The 18,691-nt window shown below is 48.0% G+C and overlaps 8 protein-coding genes across 8 annotated transcripts; 5 read left to right on the forward strand and 3 right to left on the reverse strand.

The window, feature by feature from the left end:
• Positions 1 to 278: 278 nt before the first annotated feature.
• On the reverse strand, positions 279 to 2,215 carry POJ06DRAFT_270450 (uncharacterized protein; the record flags this gene model as incomplete). The annotated part of the gene is made up of 7 exons (XM_056189441.1): positions 279 to 446; positions 498 to 875; positions 930 to 1,121; positions 1,186 to 1,299; positions 1,355 to 1,555; positions 1,634 to 1,926; positions 1,978 to 2,215. 7 exons carry the CDS (start codon positions 2,213 to 2,215, stop codon positions 279 to 281), a joined length of 1,584 nt encoding a protein of 527 aa, XP_056041936.1.
• A 559-nt stretch (positions 2,216 to 2,774) lies between these two features.
• Positions 2,775 to 4,935, forward strand: POJ06DRAFT_200516 (uncharacterized protein; the record flags this gene model as incomplete). Its single annotated transcript, XM_056185194.1, has 5 exons — positions 2,775 to 2,911; positions 2,970 to 3,041; positions 3,108 to 3,860; positions 3,911 to 4,194; positions 4,256 to 4,935. 5 exons carry the CDS (start codon positions 2,775 to 2,777, stop codon positions 4,933 to 4,935), a joined length of 1,926 nt encoding a protein of 641 aa, XP_056041937.1.
• A 175-nt stretch (positions 4,936 to 5,110) lies between these two features.
• On the forward strand, positions 5,111 to 6,067 carry POJ06DRAFT_152207 (uncharacterized protein). The gene has a single exon (XM_056184687.1). It carries the CDS (start codon positions 5,287 to 5,289, stop codon positions 5,809 to 5,811), a length of 525 nt encoding a protein of 174 aa, XP_056041938.1. The 5' UTR covers positions 5,111 to 5,286; the 3' UTR covers positions 5,812 to 6,067.
• Positions 6,068 to 6,486: 419 nt separating this feature from the next.
• On the reverse strand, positions 6,487 to 6,933 carry POJ06DRAFT_277705 (Glyoxalase/Bleomycin resistance protein/Dihydroxybiphenyl dioxygenase; the record flags this gene model as incomplete). The annotated part of the gene is made up of 2 exons (XM_056189722.1): positions 6,487 to 6,773; positions 6,828 to 6,933. The coding sequence occupies 2 exons, from the start codon at positions 6,931 to 6,933 to the stop codon at positions 6,496 to 6,498; spliced, it is 384 nt and encodes a 127-aa protein (XP_056041939.1). The 3' UTR covers positions 6,487 to 6,495.
• Positions 6,934 to 7,977: 1,044 nt separating this feature from the next.
• Positions 7,978 to 9,120, forward strand: POJ06DRAFT_152617 (uncharacterized protein). Its single transcript, XM_056184689.1, has one exon. It carries the CDS (start codon positions 8,221 to 8,223, stop codon positions 8,968 to 8,970), a length of 750 nt encoding a protein of 249 aa, XP_056041940.1. The 5' UTR covers positions 7,978 to 8,220; the 3' UTR covers positions 8,971 to 9,120.
• Positions 9,121 to 9,971: 851 nt separating this feature from the next.
• Positions 9,972 to 10,978, reverse strand: POJ06DRAFT_259615 (uncharacterized protein). Its single transcript, XM_056188410.1, has one exon. It carries the CDS (start codon positions 10,767 to 10,769, stop codon positions 10,548 to 10,550), a length of 222 nt encoding a protein of 73 aa, XP_056041941.1. The 5' UTR covers positions 10,770 to 10,978; the 3' UTR covers positions 9,972 to 10,547.
• A 1,862-nt stretch (positions 10,979 to 12,840) lies between these two features.
• On the forward strand, positions 12,841 to 14,772 carry POJ06DRAFT_277707 (uncharacterized protein). The gene is made up of 4 exons (XM_056189723.1): positions 12,841 to 13,288; positions 13,346 to 13,586; positions 13,641 to 14,489; positions 14,557 to 14,772. Exons 1-3 carry the CDS (start codon positions 13,005 to 13,007, stop codon positions 14,445 to 14,447), a joined length of 1,332 nt encoding a protein of 443 aa, XP_056041942.1. The 5' UTR covers positions 12,841 to 13,004; the 3' UTR covers positions 14,448 to 14,489; positions 14,557 to 14,772.
• A 2,724-nt stretch (positions 14,773 to 17,496) lies between these two features.
• On the forward strand, positions 17,497 to 18,406 carry POJ06DRAFT_240185 (uncharacterized protein; the record flags this gene model as incomplete). Its single annotated transcript, XM_056186079.1, has 2 exons — positions 17,497 to 17,579; positions 17,629 to 18,406. 2 exons carry the CDS (start codon positions 17,497 to 17,499, stop codon positions 18,404 to 18,406), a joined length of 861 nt encoding a protein of 286 aa, XP_056041943.1.
• Between the last annotated feature and the right edge of the window lie 285 nt (positions 18,407 to 18,691).

Raw genomic sequence — 18,691 nt, forward strand, 5'->3', positions numbered from 1 at the left:
TTGAAAGCTGATGAAGGCAAGTTGGTAGCAATCAGGCCGTTCCTCCAGTGACTCTCTGCCAAGTGAGATATCCCTTACATCCAAGGACTCACTCTACTACCAAAGGTCAATTTATGGGCTATATTCTAATTTTATTTGTTCTCTAACTTATCTATTAATCTTTATGAAAATGCAATTTGTATTTCTTTTGACAAACAATTTCAACGCTAATGATACAGCCATTCTATCCCTATATTTATTAGTAATTCCCTCTCTCTGGGCTCGTCAACTCAAGAGGATCAATCAGTAAATGTCCGACTGTCGACTCCTTTCCGGACAGCCCAGCCCTTTAGGGCAATTAGAGCAATCACCCAGGCCATCAACAGTCCCACCAAGCCCATGGTAACGGTGTACATGAACATTACATCCAGCTCATAGTTGATCATGCCATCAACAGTATCGCTCGCCTACAGCTGGGTCAGTTATATGGTGATTCACAGTCTTCCAAGGATGCTTACACTAGCCATGAATATGATGCCACCCGCAATCAAGCCAAATGAAGCGAGGAGCTCAGTGGGTGGCCGTGACGGTAGTATCGAATTGGGAGGCTTGAGATAGATGATAGTATAAGTCATAAATCGAGCAAATGAGGCACCTGCCAGTAGATTGCCCCATTGTTTGTGAATCATGGCCGACATCATGGTGCCTTGGGTGTGGGAACTCATCATGATGCCGAGAAGCAGAATGATTAGTGCTGGGAAGGGATTTATGGAGAAACTGTACTGCTCTGGCGGAGAGGAGTCGTCGTAGTCTTTGTCATCTTCATAATCTTGGTCAAGTACCACTTCGGTGTTAAGCAGCTCGCGGATAAAGGTCGATTCAATGAGCATTCCAGTCTAGACCAAAAGCAGTCAGTAAGTGCTCACTCTAGCCACAAGACAGATGCTTACCAAGCCGCCGCCAATGAATAAGATTGTAATAGAAAGATGCTCCAAGTCTTGTTCTTTCCACTCACCGCCCCAACCACCGAGGTGTTCGAGGAAGATGTTTGTCGAGCCGTAAAGGAAAATGAGACCGCTTTCAACAAACTCGGCTGATGGTCTCCATCTTTGCTGCTTCGTCCGGGGTCGAACATTCCATGCCTAAGGGATCACTTTCGTTAATACATACTCCTTGCCTACTCTTATTCGAGGACCAGAAACTTACCCATCCAAGTTCTCCGAAACAGCCCGACCAGCGACCAAGAGTCAGAATGCCTAGCCAGAAGAACACACCGCCTTTGATCCAATGCGCCAGACCGTTGAAAATCTTCTTTTTCTCCTGTCCTTTCTGTCAGCCTCCCAAGCGATATTGAATTGAGATTGGTTACACCTACGAAAAAACGCCCATAAGTGACAACCCCGGTGCAAATGGTAATAAAGGCGAGAATCAAGATGGTACGATCGATGAAATGATGCACCAAAAGCAGTGCTTTCCACATCCTCGGTACGGGTTTAGCGATAAAATCTACAGGCACAGGCTGTTGGATGTCGTCGCAATTGTCCGAGGGATCGTCGTTGTATTCGGTTCGATCAGTCTCCGTAGGAGAAACAGGAAATTACGTCGGTGATGGACTCGTCAGAAGATGGTGATTTATTTCGGCGCGCCGATTGACGTGGGTGTATCCATTATTGTTTGCCCTCGACATCAGTCCTTGTTCCTTGGCAAGTCGTGGACTGGTAGTCGTCTTGAACATTGGTGTGAAACGGCCCAGAACACTGAGGGCAATCTGCGCAAGCACCACCAAGGTAACAACCCATCCTAGCTTATAGTGTGAGTTATTTGGATAAAGATCTGGTGTTTTTGTGTTGTATCTGATTCCGAGCAACAGGCCAAAGGTATTTGTCGCTATGAAGATGACTCGGATTAAGAGAGTGTATCTGGACTGGGCCAGAGAAAGCATGACAGCTATAGTCCACTCGTTAGCCAGAGGATTAACTAACGGCAATTGAAACATACCAATTGGCAACACAAACACCCAGCCAATGAGCATGACTGCAATGTGGGCATATATCACCGACTTGTGCTCAGCTAGGGCAAAGTACGAGGGATCATGAGGGCCCTCTGGCTTTGGGTCTTTGTCCATTTCCATGCCCTCATGATGTCCTTCATCGCCATGAGCAAATGTGGCCGGAATACCTCCAAGCAAGATGGCGCTGGCCAGTACAGCCGTCGTCAAGATGCTTCGCGGTGCCATGGTCGATTTGTATGCAACACCGAGGACTTTTAAGCCGGGCCAAACTCCACTCTATCGCGAAGCTGAAAATTAGTTTAGCCGGATAAAATGCAAGCTATGCGGTAGTCTCTCGATGAGGCTTAAAACTCGGCAATTCTTGAAGCAGTATCGTGTAGCACCTGCAGTGGGATTTTACCGAAACAGGGTTGGAAGCAGTCTAACGAGAACCATCCCCCAGCGCCAAGCTTGAACGGGACGTTGTGCATGCGCCAAATAATGGCGTGAAAGAGCAGCATCTTTACAAAAAGAGCCTTGTTGTTCTTAAATGAGACTGGGAGTCTGCAACCGGAAGCTCTGGAAGCACCGGCATTTGAAACGGAATTTTCGGATTTCCAACATTCCGGATCCGCACGAGCCTCACCATCTACGTAATGTCCAGGATTCGTAATCTGCTGAGTGGCAACCCAAGCAGGTTAGCCAAATGCGGAATTTAGCATCTGCCATAAATTCTGGTTGTTCCCATTGACCTTCCCCTTCAGCCAGCTAAACATGCCACGGAATTCTCAACCTGTTCACGTACATGAAGAATCGTCCGATTGCTCTACAGAGACCCATCGTGCCAGCTCGCAGTTCTGGATGGGGCGCAGCATGCGACTCGTGCGCAAGGGCAAAGGTGAGGTGCCACCGGTCAAGTCCAGTTGTCTCGAGCTGTGATAGGTGAGAACCCGTGAACATGGTCTTGGTGTCTTTGCTAACATTGGTTTTCATGAACAAGGTGCCAGAGCCTGAATAAAAACTGTACTCAGCAGGTGACGAAGCCAAGAAAACCAAGACAGTCCAAGCCTCAGTGAGTGTTGTTGCAGTTAGACTCGACCTCCGTGGTATCCGCTCGGTATTTTCTAACCCATGCAAGCTTTTATTCCCATAGGACAGCCAAGCTCGATAATCTTCTCCAGTCCCTTAAATCAGGCGATACCTACACCGTCCTGGACAGTCTGCATGTGCCGGGCGACAATGACGCAGACTACACCTCGCCAGCGGATGCGTCGTCGTCATCGCTGACCACCAAGTCTCCTTCGCAGCGACAGGTGGAGGAGGACGATGTAACCAACTCGCCTATGCCCGGGTTCAATTCGTTTGCTCGCCAGCCTTGTACATGCCGGATGACTGTTGACAAGGAGTATCTTAACCCGGTCGAGCCCGATGACACGTTATTGTCCATCTATACGACGCAGCTCAGTCCCCGGTTCCCATTTGTCATCATTCCGCCTGGCACCATCGCCTCTCAACTGCACCGAGAGAAGCCTTTCCTCATGAAGGTCATCAGGATGGTGGCTTCACTTCGACACCGACAGTCAATGTGGGGGCAGCGACACGCCGTCATGCGTCACATTGCGGATGCGGTCATCGTTCGGTCGGAGCGCTCATTGGATCTACTCCAGGGTATTCTTGTATTCCTGGGATACTACAACTACTATTGCCTGGCTCACGGGCAGCTTAATAGTCTCACACACATGGCCACGAGTATGGTGGCGGACTTGGGTTTAGACAGACGAACCAGGCCACGTCCAAGGAGCAGATACCAGGCCATGGATCCTGATGTACCCAAGGACAAGACAAATGAAGAGAAGAGGGCTGCTGTTGGTGTGTGGTATATGTGCTCAAAGTATGTAGTGCTTCATGGGCTGGGCCAACTAAATACTAATCAAGGAACAGTGCAGCATTGACATTTAATAAACTCGACTCACCGAGATACACTAGAGACATGGACCAATGCTTAAGAGAGCTGGAAGAGGCTGCCGAGTACAAGTTGGATGAAACCCTCGTACATCTGGTTCGCGTCCAGCTTCTCACTGAGAGAATCTTTCAGTTTGTCCAGAGGAGTCAACTGGTCTACGAACTCCCAACTACTAGCCTTTCACCAGACATGTATATCTCTGCACTAGAGGCTGAGTTAGATAAAGTCCAAGATTCAATACCTAGGAGACTGAAAAATGATTGTTAGCACCCTGAATGAAAGCACTCGCGCTCGCTTGCTTGCTTGCTAACACTGGACATTAGATTTATTATCCAGTCATTTTAGCACGGCTCGACTAAGACTACTAGAGTCACATCTGGCCAACGCCGAGACCTTGACACCCGCCGCCACTGCCGCCCTAGAAACTTGGTTCGACAAGTGGTTGTCCATACCCGTTTGCTACTATTTTTATATGCCGATACCGGGTTTCGGCCATCTCATTTATACCGTCACAATGCTGGCGCGTCGAGCCAGGATATTGGTCCTCGCCCGAGATGAATCTGACAGTGACACAAATAACTACGCGGGGGACGACCTGATGCTCGACGTGTTAGAGGCTCTTGCCAAACGATTCGAATCGGCGAGAGAGGAGATGTGTGCAGCCCATGGCGGGGAATGGAACAACGATCTCTTGGACCTAGCAGGGCGAAGGCTAAGAGTTATCGGGGCTCGCATCGAGAGATGGAGTAATATTGTTGCGGCCAACAGTAGAGCACGTCAGCCAAGAAAGGACCAGCCAGTTTATGACGGCGAAAGTCAGAGCGAAATGGTAAATGAGATTGACAGATGGTGGCCTGAACAGACTCATGGGCCGTGGATGGATGAGTATCACCAGGACCACTGGCTGTGGGCGACGAATATTTTCAGTGGCATGGATCTTGACTTTGGCGAGTATAGTAGTTGGGCTACTGGGTCGTTGGAGAATGAGGTGCTAAGATCTTGACTACCAACGCCATGGATCTTTGTTCACCGAGCTATATCGGGTCTTGTGCTTGAGCTGATAGATGAACACTCGTAGGGCTAATTATGGCCACCACCGTTTTATTTTCTGTGTCTCCTCTTTGAAAACAGGCCATCTTTTCAGGATGCATACTGGCGTTGCACTAGGTCACGTCCAGTTGCCTACCTTGGGAAAGAAGGTCTGCACTGCGGCGTGAATCATCAAGGTACTTACTGAATAACATAATTTATTTATATATTCATGATGTATGCTACCTAAAATATAAGAAATACCCGTTTTCTTATTTTTTATGATTAGGGTTAGCGTCAGGGTTAGGGTCAGGGTCTCCAGAAAATGAAGCGCTTGGAGGTAAGGTGGGTGAAGTCAGGGGTTGTGTCATTCGCGAGGCCCAGTGCAAAGGGATGTAACAGGTTGAGTATTGCGCGTACTCAGGATGCAACGACTCCGACCACATCTAGCTATTATCTGGGATGTCACGTTGAAGACATGCTATATGAGTCTGACGATGAGGATCAACGCGCTCCGCTCTTCAATCCCCCGGCATTTCGACCAGGGTCTGCGCCGCTCCGGCGCATTCCAGTACAAGACGGGTTTAAGTGCCAGCTGTGTGCGCAGAAGCTGCATCACGTCTGCGTCACAACCAAAGAGAGCACGAGAACCCACTACAAAAGGAACCACAAGGGCCAGGCTGTCGAATACTATGAGGTCAAAGTCCAGGCTTTTTATGGTAGGTCCAGGAGCGCCGCTCAGTTGCGGTATGTTCAGGTCAAAGAGAGGGAGGACCAGGATGAGGCCACAATTGCAGCATTCGGTATTCCCGAAAACATACACTCCGTGCCAAGCCATAAAATACCCTAACTGACAAAAGAGATCTTAATCTGTATGGGCCAAAGTTTCAAGTCTACCCTTTGCTGGAGACTTCGGACTTGAGCGATCTCGGACCGTTACTATACAGTCCACAGGACAGGTCTTTCGAGTTACTGAAGCACTTGTGCCTGAAGATGTTCAGGGTTACACGGAGGGACACAAGGGCTGTATTTTAGCCTATGCTAGGTAAAGTCATGGTCGGCGAGCGGGACAAGTATGCCGTTCCTTATTCACATGTGTATCTACGGCATGACTAATCCTAAACCCTGAAGCCTTTGAGGGGGGGGATAGTTGTAACAACCCTCCCGGAGCAGCAGAGCCACATCGCTACAAGGAAGCCTAGTGTGGAGCAGCAACGACGACGGATTGGGAATAATCGTCAGAAAATGCTGCAACCCCAAGGGGGCTGTGAAAGACCACTGTTAAATTAGATCTAGGAACTGAGACAAGGAATGACTGTCTATAAGAAAGGGACTCTGAGACTGGGGTTGAAAAAGCAGGCTTCAGTTGAATAAATATCCTTCCACTGACTTGTCTATTCTGAAACTACTATCGTGATTCCTCCTGAATACTCTTAGTGCTAACGCACGTTACAACAAACCGCCGTGTCTTCTTGTCGATCCCTATCATCGTTTTACAGCATATGCCCGCCTTCAACGCCGATGAGCATCTTATTCACTGACGAACAAAGTGAACAAATTCGATGTTATTACCGTCAGGATCAAGCACAAAAGAACTATAATACCCCCTATTAATCTTCTCCCTAATTCCCGGTGCACCATTGTCTTTGCCGCCATGTTCGATTGCGACTCGGTACGCCTGCGCCGCTTCCTCCTGTGATGCCGCTGCAAAGGCGATGTGGGTTGAACCGGCAGGTTTAGATTCGTTGGCTAACATCAGGCCGAATTCGAAGGCCTTCGGATTACTTTGCGGGGCATAGTACACAGTCGAATCTAGAGCTGTTAACTTCAGGCCACTATGCCACCGAATTCCAGTACAAAGCATACCCGAAGCCCAATACACGACGTATCCAACAGCAGATAGTACTGGATCATAGAATTCTCGCGACTTCGCAACGTCGTATACGCGAATTGCAAAATGATGGAACGGCATTTCTCTAACTCAAGTTGGTTGCGGGATTTGTTGGACTAACATGCTTGAGGACAGTCGGGCATTTGGCAATTTATACTACCAAGGTGCCGACAGTTGTATTATTCTAGAACAAGATCGCTTGAAAGTAGAGCGAAGCAGAAATTGTTTACAAATCGAGTCTTATTTTGGATACATGCCAATGTGGTATTGTTCCTACTCCTGTTCAGAGTCAGATTTGGATTTTCAGTAATCTTTCAGTAATCAGCGATGACAAAGCTATGTCCGATTACTACTAGGGAAATTACCGTCGCGTAATCACGAATGTACCGACGGGAGATGGTTGGGCACTCGCTACTAACCTGTGGGATAGATACAACATCAACTACGTAGCGTCAGGTCGTCTGTGACCGCCACAACTGGCGTACGCGGATGTTATCCTTGCGGATAATGTAAAATCGGAACACAGGAGATTGATTGGCAGGCCAAATAGTGCTACTACCCGTTAGCGTAAGCTTATTTAAAACGCAAATTGTTACGGAAACGCCGTACAAGACGCAGATTGGCGAATCTAAAGGGAAGTTTCGTAATATGCACTGCCTCTGCCTCATGCATAATTTTACTCGACAGACTCCGTTATTTTACATACTTAAGTACGCACATTGCCACTCCAAATATCGAGCAATGTATATAATCTTATGTACAATCACTCGACCCGACGCCGTGATGTCCCGCAGTGGCCGGGACAACAGAAAGCCCTGTGTCAAGCATTGGCAGAGACATTGTCACCGGCGTTGCTGTGGAGGCGCTCGACAAGGGGACTCCGGGTAAATTCGCTCCGCTCGTCAGTGACTGAAAACTGCTGTCTATTGTACGGTTAATAATACCTGGTACCGGAAGCTCGGACCACCGCTTCTTCCCAATCGTCGATCGTATGCCGTTTGCGGTAATTTTGAACTAGAGTTGGTGCACCATAGGCGTAGTCACATGCAATAATCGCCAAAATTTGTCCGTCGGGCTTCGGAGAGCCACAGCGTAAGGTCGCCTCCGGCCTTCCCTTATAAGTGACCTTTTGCCATTTTTTACTGGTTTATAATCTGGGTACACATCGGATGTTGTAGTAGCCACGAGGTTGCTCCAATCGACGATCGTTGGCAGTTTAGTAAGCCTCGCGCAATTGTTCGCAAACCAGATCTACTATTCTTGATTCCCCGTCGCGTATAAGTATCGTGTCTTGCTCCCTCTTAATGGCGCACCATCTCATCAAACAATCGTGCTCCATCCGAACCAGCAACTATCACAGAAGTCAACATGAGCGGTAAAGTTATTCTGATCACCGGCGCCATAACTGGCATTGGGCGTGCCACGGCGCTGGCCTTTGCCCGGGGTAAAGGCGCGCGCATCGTTGTGTCCGGCCGTAGCGAAGAGTCCGGCAAGAAACTGGCGAGTGAGATCCGTGGTCTTGGCGCGGAATGTGAGTTCATTCGCGCCGATGTTCGCCACGACGATGAAATTCGCGCTCTAGTCGACAAGACAGTCGCACGCTTCGGTCGCTTGGACATTGCTGTGAACAGCGCCGGCACGGAGGGCGTTCCCGGTCCGGTCGTGGATCAAACCGAGGATTCCTACCACGCGGCATTCGACACCAACGTCCTTGGCGTCGTTCTAAGTTTGAAGCATGAGTTGCGCGTGATGTTTGCTCAGGGCTACGGAAGCGTCGTCAACATCTCGTCCACATACGGCCATAGACCCGTACCTGGTGCCTCAATTTACGTCGCCAGCAAGTACGCGGTCGAAGGACTCACGTTGTCTGCAGCGCTTGAAGCCGCACCGTATGGAGTGCGTGTCAACGCAGTTGCCCCTGGCCCGGTCCAGACCGGTATGCTTGATCGATTCACTGGAAACGAGGAAAATAAGGCTGGTATGGCCTCTGGTGTGCCTCTCAAACGAATCGGGAACGTGGAGGAGATCGCGCAGTCCATCATGTTCGTCGCGTCGGATCAGGCAACTTACATTACGGGTAGTATCCTGTCTGTCGATGGCGGCAACTCAGCAAAATAAGTCATCGCAGATCTGACAGGGTTTGCAGGGGTCTTACCGGGCGGTCATGAGTGGGGGAAATGTCAAGTGTTGGATCAGGATCATCATGCTCAAAGAAGTTTGGTCATTACTGTGGAAGTCATTGTATGAGTTACATGAAATAAGTCACATTGGAGCTTGAATACAAAAGGGTGAAAGTCCGAAATACCACTAAAACGTCCAAAATATAACTAGGCGGTGTGGGCAGAATACCTGGCGTACCCGCTCAGCCGGCATGTGGTTGTGCACCCATTGTGATATTTGGAACACTTCAAAGAACGTTAGACATTTAATTCTGCAGTGAACTGTGAGATCGGCGTTTTCAGGGGTGGATGTCTCCACTTCCAGTGTGGTGGGTTCCTTTTTCGGAGGTCTCTTCGGAGTTCTCCGTGGTGGAGATACCCCGCTTTGCAGTTAGTTTGGGGTTGTAGTTTGGTAAGCGCGGGAATGGACGACAGGCCGTTGAGGCGGAGTCCAAAAACTCCATGTTTACGTGTATTTAGTGTCCATGGCGGCACACTATAAAATGTTCGTAGGGTGAGGTCTAGGAAGGCTACCTAACAAATTAGCTGTACTGCTGGAATCAATAACGAGACTGACTCGACAGCGCATACATCGACGTCAGGTGTCCTGAGCACCCTTCCTCTTTTACTTCTTGCTAGGTGTCTGTAGAACCTCGATTTAGCGATAGTATCACTAACCCTTTTGTGACGTGTCACTAAAATGTCCTCTCAGTGAGGCCCCGAAAAGACCAAGCTCTTTATCCCGGTTATCAGAGTACGTTAAGGAGCACACTAAGTGCACTCTACTTTCTGTACGAAAAATTCCTAGCTGAGGAAATTAGGTGATGTCCAGTTGGGAGTTTAGACTTGGTCACTAAGAAATAATAGATGATCACTAATAAATAATAGTTGGTCACTAATCGATAATCACTTGTGTATGGAAGGTTGAATCTTGTTTTCAATGGTCTCCCATAAGGGGGACAACTGGTATAATCAGCGCACCTAAGCGAGTTCCAAGAGAGCGTTCTGCCCATATCCTTATAGGGAATATTTCGGAGATGTTTTTTCTTGACGTGACATCATACACCGAGGAGCACTGGTCAGGGGCTCGACTGGGGCTCAACTGACAAGTGCCACTGCACTTTGAAGCAATAATGGGCCCGTTCTAATCTAATTTCTATCGCTCCCGACAGGTCTCTCCCCTGAGATTCGCCGAAGAAATAATTGGGGCCACATTCTTTATAAGTTGCAATATTGTTCTTGGTGGTCGGATACCGTATCTGATTGCAATAAACCACAAGACTGATATAATTTAGTAGCGATTTAATGGGTCACCAGCTTCCAACGTCATCTCTACGCGACACTTTCGCTGACTGACCTCAATTGAAGCGATGGCCACGATATTAATTGGCAGATAGCCAATAATTATCGCACGGGAATTTCAGTTCTTGGGGTGGATAATGTTGAACGATGATAGCTGGGATGCGGGACAAAACATGTCGACATTGTCGACGAAAACTCTGGTGGACTCCATGATCTATTGGATACTCTGACTAATTAACAAATTGCCGGTCGGTGGGGCAGACCCCCTCTATTTATATCCGACCGGCTGCAACAAAAGTATGTCACTAAGTTATGAGAAAGTGACAGCAACAAAGAAAAGGCAAGACTGGCAAGAGCCAACAAGACAAGACTGGCAGAAGCCAGAGGAACCAAAGAAAGAAAACAAAAGACACATTGACACAACCGAAAGAAGACCGAAGAGGAACCGACAAGCATCGGCAACCGTGCGAAGAGGCCGAAAAGAAGAAACGCGATGACGACACACAAGAAGAGACCGAGAGGACGATGTCCGAGAAGAAACCGACGTCCGAGGAGAAACCGGGGGACAACGTCCGAGAAGAAACCGAGGAGAGACCGAGAGGACGACGTCTGAGAAGAGAACGAGAGGGGAAGAGGCGAAGGAAAAACGAGAGGATAACAAGAGACCAAAGATCCTGAGAGTGGCAGGATTTGGTTGAGCAAATCCGGATGTGGCATATTCTCAGGGGTAAGTCACCACCTACCCGAGCCAACGGACAGGCGGCTGGGTGAAACCCTAACCTTGTTCAACAGATAATTCACGATTATTATCAAAAATCATCCGCTGAATATTCATCAGGCGAGACCTAAACTATACTCTTCACCACCATACTTTGTGCTCGCGATGATTCTGCGGATAACACTCGCCCTGCTGGCGCGGCCGTGTCAGCAACCATCCGCCCCACCCCGGATCGCTCTATATTGTGCTGTGGATCTGTGGTTCACAGTTACCTACCAAAGTGGATGATCTTATGAATTATTCAGCCAAAAGGGCAATTTTGAAGCAAGCAGCGTCTCACCCTCTCGTTAACGAGCATGAGAACAAATCAGATTAGGTGATAACAGTGACAACGGTGATGAGGGTTACGAAGATGAGGGCCATGACGATGATGCTGCTTTCGAAGCAATCTGGGCCGACGCATTGCCACTCTTGTAAGAAGTGAAGACCCGAAAGATTGTTTTAGAGTAACTGGAGGCCGATCCATTTTACAGGATCAACAAGTTAGGGTGGGTGGGTGGACTAGGGTTTTTTAAAAGACAGGGTGACTTCCTTCTTGGTAACCATTGTGTGGCGGTGCACGAATAGGTACACACGAAATTTATGGTGTCCCAAAGAGGATTAGCGCATGAAAGTTCCATGAATCTCGTTTCATAAAGTTACAGGGTTCAGGGTTGTTGCATACCAAATGCACCGCAAACGACAAACCACGCAAGGCAGGACTGGCTCGGTCGCAAGAGAGAGTAAAGCTTCCAGATTGTTCCTGGCCATGCTACAGCGGAAGTGCAAGGACCATAGAATTGATGCACACGATATCCACGACAGTGATTACCAATCTGACGCAAATTTCTTATAACCCACTCCCGTGTAAACGAAGCAATTCGCAATTTTGCCACGACAAAAGCTTCTTTTTTTCAGCTAGCGTAGCGACTAGGCTAGTATAAATACTTTCGCGAAAACATTCAGATATCGGCATAATTGTGTAGAACCAGGCTGAGCCAGCCGCATACAAATTGATGTTATAAGGTTTGCAGAGTGAATCATAATTGTGATGGAAAAGTTTACCGAGTTCACTCTCCAAGTTCACTCTCCAGGATCCCGGGCTGCAAAGTGCGCCACAGACGTAACTTTAGACACAATGCCCTTAGTGAAGCACGTTATTTTTACCAGCTATACAAAAAATCAATTTTGGCTGAAGATTCATGGGGCAACTACTAACCATTCCTCTTTGGGACTAGCGTAAGTAGAGGTCGGGTACCAGGAAGTCACTGCCTGTACCCCATAAGGGAAACCCTAGTCCTGGTAACGTAATCGAAGTAGTGGGCTGCTGCTGCTCTCTAAGCTGGGGTGAGTAAACAAACACGCGTCAAAAATTCTCGTGGTGTAAAGAAGGGGGCAAGGGTCAGGGACGAGTTGTTATTTATTAAGACAACAGAGTTCGAGTATTGTTGCGGTACTGAGTTGCAGTACTATCGCAAATTTGGGCAAGGGTTTTCTGCACATTTGGGAAGTTTTGATTCAGAATCGATAATATTGTCGAATTATTCGCCGTGGTTGGGACTTGCGAATAACGAACATCGGGCCCTAACCACTAGCGGGCTTGGAGCACCCTCACAGTTTTAGACTCTAACTCTCTTTAACCCTCCCTGCTTAACTATGGTGCAGCGCTCCCATGCAGCGCGGTAATCTGTACAGTGCGATGCTGCAGCCGCACCGCTGAGGTATAAAGACTGCCCGCTCCCCTTTATTGATTATTCACCTTTATCCATTGTTCGGTTGGGATTCGCCCAAGTCGATTAGGCGCCACGTTCGACAATGGACACGCCAGACCGTCAGCACGGCGATATTGGTCGTAATTTATACGACGCACTTTGTACGACCCGTCTTCAATTTTTTATGACAAAGATTCGCAGGATGCGCAGGATCTCTCCGCAATGGCGCCAATGATGACTTACTTGGACCCTACATCTGGAGATCCGCTGTTGGGTTCTGTAACTTTGGAACCTGGAACAGATATTTCGCATTCGCCTTTGCATGCTCAAACCGTAACTCACGGTGATGTGAATCTCTCCGTAACTCAGTTTGTAGATCCTGTCATTGGTGCTATGATATTGCAGTATTCAGATTGGACATTCGACAGCGAGAATGGTGAAAACTTAGCGTCATCAACAATCCCATATATGGTTGACGGAATGGACGTGAAGGAGACTCTTCCGGTGTGCAGGAATTGATATGAGAGCGTAGAAGAGACAGATCGCCATATTGGCGTTAGCAGTTGCCTCGAGGCACAGTTGCAGCATGTGCATGTCGGCGACCATGTAGACATACAGAATATACAGGATACTGGGGATAGAGCGGGTGGAAGCACAGCTCCCGAAAATGATACGTCATCATCTAAAAACTTTATAGCTGAGAACTCTAGTGCCAGGACTAAGAATACTACTGTGCAGGATGCAAGTAATATGAGTAAGACGAAGAGGGGTAGACCAACATACAGTTCTCAAGATTCGCGGGCAGTAAGTACATCGAACTTCGATTCTCTTCATCATTAACTGATAACACGAATACAGAAGCGGCGTGAACAGATTTGCAAAGCGCAGCGCGCGTACAGAGAGAGGAAAGAGAGAACAATAACTAATTTGCAGTCGCGGGTACGCACTCTCGAAGCGGTGGTTGAGCAAATGCAATCGTCGTTTGTCGAGGTATGCGATCTTGGACTACAAGCGGCTGTTGAACACGATGACTCGCAGTTCACAGATACGTTGGCTAACGTGACACGACCGGTACTAGCACTGGTCAGGGATGCAGACTGTAATGAAGAGGCTGAAATCGGTCCACGAATTTCTACTGGCGTGCAGGCTAGTATGTACCCTGGCTCGAGCATCTCCGCAAGAGCATCTCTCATGTCACCGCTCTCAATATTATCGGCATCTTGCGCCATAGCTAATCCTTCGGGCACGGGGTACGTTTATGGCCCTCCTCAAAACCGTCAAGCCGTCATCCTTGACAAGTTGTATCGTCACGCCTATAGATGGGCCAGAACTGCGCTAATGAGCCCACAAAACTACGCAAGGGAAATATCCAGAATTTTCCCCACTGGCATCGATATATTTGCAGCGATTGAGTATTTGGGATTATGGCTCTCTGAAGTGTCTCTAATCGATTCCACAACATATTCGGATAGAGTTAACGATGACTCTATAATGCCTGGCTTCACGTCACCCTGGACTATTGCAGAACAAGTCAAATGGGCTGAGAGAGGGAAGGAAAATATGACGGTGAACTTAGATGTGTTAGCGCTGTCATTGGATGGACGCGGCATTTGCACGGCAGAAGGTCTACGTTCAAGATGGTGGATATTAATATTGGGATTCTGAGAGCAATGCAACCGGTATAGGTGGTAGATGTCCAATACTCTGGTGAGTCACGGGGTTTGCACGGCAGATGGTCTACATACAAGATGGTGGATGTTAATATTGGTCTTAGAGCAACGGGCCAGGTATAGGTTGTCACATTGTGACCGCAACTAGTGTCCGACATCGGACTATGCTCCGGACCGCGGGCAGGCTCCGACATCGGACTATGCTCCGGTCCACGGACAGGTGCCTACGCGTGCGGGGTTGGCTGACAAAGGAGAAGAGCGTAGAATATAAAAGGGGAGACAAACTCCCTAGTAGATAGAGGAATCAAGATTAGTGACACATTTTTCATTCTCACTATCTCCGATGACGGAGACTCATTATCTATCCGAGGAGGAGCTCCTGGACTTCTCCGACGGCGAGGTCGGAGGTTCGGCCTCCTCTTGTTACATAGGTGGTAAATATTCAATGGCCATATTACGAAAAGAGTAATAACTGGCTGACAACGGAAAGGGCGCGGAAATTAGGAGGTTTAGGTTTGAATGTCTCTTCATTGGTTTGGCTTCAAAGATGTATATTTGTTTTGTGTAATTGTGGGGAAGTAGGATTGCTTGTTGTTGAAGGTCCGTCGAGAACGGGGCCAACCCATTCTTTTAACTAGTAAGAAGGGTTGGTGAAGCTGTCGAAGTACACATGCTAGCAAAGTAGGAAGGTCGAAATTAGGGCTGGAGGACAATGAGCGAAAGAAAAGCGAACAGACAGAATGATTTTGGGGTGCGTATTTTACACCTTCTGAAAATGCTTGGTTTTTTCAACTTTATCGAATCAACGCAATAGCTCAGTTTGAGTTTGGAGGCTAGTTCGCAATTCAACCCGAAGTATTGCCTCCCCTCACTTTGAACTTATTAGAACCCGTTGCGACACTTACGCGAGGAAGATAAACCGTGCGAACGCTGCCGCTGCGGAAAAAGTAGGAGAATCATGGGGCTTATACCCTTCCTTCCTCTTTGAGACTAGCGTAAATAGCAAATTTTGCAACGATCGCGCCACAGCCAGTAAAGTTCTATGCGCCACAGTATTTTCCCAGTGTTGTGTACCTGATCGTTATTCTTCCACCTTGCTCCTATTTTAACAAAATGTCGACAGCGCCTCGGCCCACATCTCCTCAAATTCCACGTCCTCTTCATCACCGAGAAGAAAGTCTTGGTCGTCCTCATTGACCCTATCTTCGGGACCGCTTCGCGTTCAATTTCTTCGTATCTTCCTTGTGCAATTTTGGACAGGTGCGCCGATTGTGTCCAACTTTACCGCAGGATTTACATCGTCTGACTTTCTCTATTCGATCGGCTGCTTTTTGGACCTTCTCCGCCTTGGTCTGTAGTCGTCTTTCGGACGCCCTTTTCGTGGGTTAGCGATGGGTCCCGGAGGACAGAGAGCACGGTAGAATCAATATCTTGCAAGGGGATATTGGTCACAGGTAAGGTGGGCTGAACCAGCCAGCGAGGATGGATGAAGCCCACACCAATGGGCTGGCCAAGTACTATCTGATGACAGCACGGCAATAGGAAACGAGTCCTGATTGCGCAACTGCATCTCTATCATTGCCGTGTGGCGGTGCAGGTTAGAGATACGGCAACAGCTCCAAAAAAGGTACAAAAATCGCTATTTACGCTAGTCTCAAAGAGGAAGGAAGGGTATAAGCCCCATGACTCTCCAAAAAGTATCATCCGTTTTCTTGTAGGCGAACTGTCTCCTTTGCAATGGACATGCAGTCAATCAGTCCGTACAAATTCCTCGCTTGTATAAGAAGTTCCCACGCTCTGCCCTGGATAGGGCTGTTGACGATTTGCCGGTTTGCCGATATCGTATAGGAAAATATCCGATCCGATAAGATATCGGCAGCCTCAAATCTTGCGAATAAAATTACGATAACTATCGGCAGGCATAAGTATAGGCGCCGATATCGGTTATCGGCAGAAAATCTCTTAAATTAGGACTACCTGGTATTCAAAATGTCACCAAGTGATCGGAGAGATATCAATTACTCGCCCGATTGACCGTCAGGAGGTCGCCCGATTGACCGTCAGGAGGTTTGCATTGCAATATGTAGAAATCAATGTGATGAAATCATAAACCTGACAGAGCTTCGTTCTCTTTCAACGGGCGAGCAGTCTGGCCGATTTATAAAAATGTCAGCGTCTATTGACATATCATACGAAACTGTTAACTATAGATATATTTGCCCATTAATGCTTATAGTAGTCGTTCATGAGCATTAACATACGCATTGTGTTGGCCTTCATCGAATACCTTCTCACTCCTACCACGTCTCGTCCTGCATTAAACAACTTTTCAACTTGAACTTCTGACACTGGGATGGCTAGAAAAGTTCTAGCCGCAGATGCCATCCTAGGATATTCCTCTCTATGTCATGCCACCACTTGGCACAACCAATTCGGATCGACTGTATCGATGACAGTGACTAGCCGGCTATCTTAGTACCAGTCTATGTCGGAAGTGTAGTCTGCCTTCGGGGCTGCAGTTTCTGACGAGACTCCAGATTGTTTCTACTGCAATCCGCCGAGAGTGGCAGATTTGCACGGGAGTCCTCATCAATTGATTCGCGCATCAAATGCATTTTTTGGCGGATGGCATTAATTTTGAAGGCGCCAGAGTTCTCATCTGCCTCAAGTTCTTTCAAGATGAGATTTTGCTTCACTCGGCGATCAAAGATTAGAGCGATGTAATGTGAGACTGAATCGAATGTGTCCTTGTCTGATCTTTCCAGTTCGCTACAACTAAATGAAATTACATTTCTGTGGGGAAGGGGTGTCGGTAATAATCGCAATGTTTGCCACATGCGATTGTTCTCAGCCACATGCAGTTAGTGTGCCATAGTATAATCACAACTGAAGCTGATGTGGCCATTGTATTGGTAGTTCCTCTTCGTCGGAGATACATCCTGTACAGTTCCAGTTATATCTCCCCATCACTCCTCCCTTACTATGTTGGGTTGCTCTCATCACAGTGGCCATAGATCTCCATTATTTATCTCGGCGGGTTCAAGATGTCTTTGGCCATCTCGCGTCGCGCCCATCGCGCGAAATTTAGCTCTCGCAAGCGCGTTGTGAAGGCTTGTGACGCTTGCAGGTATATACCATCCTAGCCCAATCTTACGATTATTGTTAACCTCTCGCAGGCTCAAGAAGTCAAAGTGCGACGGCCGCAAACAATGTTCTCGTTGCATCGCCAATGGCAATTTCTGCGTCTTCACGAGCCGCAAGCCATCAAGTAACAAGCTCTACTCCGCGTCGTACGTTGCACTGCTCGAGAGCCGTATCAAAATGCTCCATCAAGGGCTCGAACTGCTCATCCAGAGCATCAATAGGGGCGACAACATCACTTTTTTACTAGATGAGTGCGGAAAGATCAATATCTATACGGTACTAGACAATCTATGTGAGAATAGTGTCGAGGCTGATATGCACGCTGGCATCAAGAGACCAACTCCTTCCAGTGCTGGCGTCAGCACTTCAGGAGGTTACGATGGCCTCTTCAACGAGAGTGATGAGGGGAAGGCCGATAGTGCGACAAAACGCCGACAGGAGCTGGAAGATAAGCTGGTTGAGCATTCGGCCCGGTCTTGTTCATCGAAGTCCCAATACATATCTCAAGACATTCCGCCCTTTCCCGTGTCGTCTCCCAACACTCTAAATTTCTATCCGATGTGCACTACTCCATCGTGCTCTTGGTGCACTGAGCAGCCGGCTCTCATGCCATCACCAGCTATTAAGTCACCAGCATGCACATCACACTACCAACCTTTGACACAACTGATTTCCGAGTACTCAACAGTCCAGTACTTGGTACCTCCATTGCCTGCCATCGATTCTCTCGATACTAACCCAAGCCTTGATAAGAACACTCTCTGCTTTAATTTCATTAGTGAAAAAGATGACGGTGTTCGACAATGTTGACATTCTCATTAATTAGGGTCAGGGTTAGGGTCAGGGTCAGGGTTAGGGTCAGGGTAAGGGTCAGGGTTAGGGTCAGGGTTAGGGTTAGGGTTAGGGTTAGGGTTAGGGTTAGGGTTAGGGTTAGGGTTAGGGTTATGACAAACTGTATCAATCAACGTCACGCAGAGTTTAAATGGGAAGGGTCTATATGCAGGCGATGCGCCGTGGCATATCGATTTTGTATTTAGCGGGAATGCTAGGGTGATTGTAATATTTGTGTCCTGTATTGTATTATCTGTGTTTCGA

The sequence above is a fragment of the Lipomyces tetrasporus genome (assembly GCF_029532465.1).
Source record: "Lipomyces tetrasporus strain NRRL Y-64009 chromosome Unknown POJ06scaffold_9, whole genome shotgun sequence".
NCBI classification, from domain to species: Eukaryota; Fungi; Ascomycota; class Lipomycetes; order Lipomycetales; family Lipomycetaceae; genus Lipomyces; species Lipomyces tetrasporus.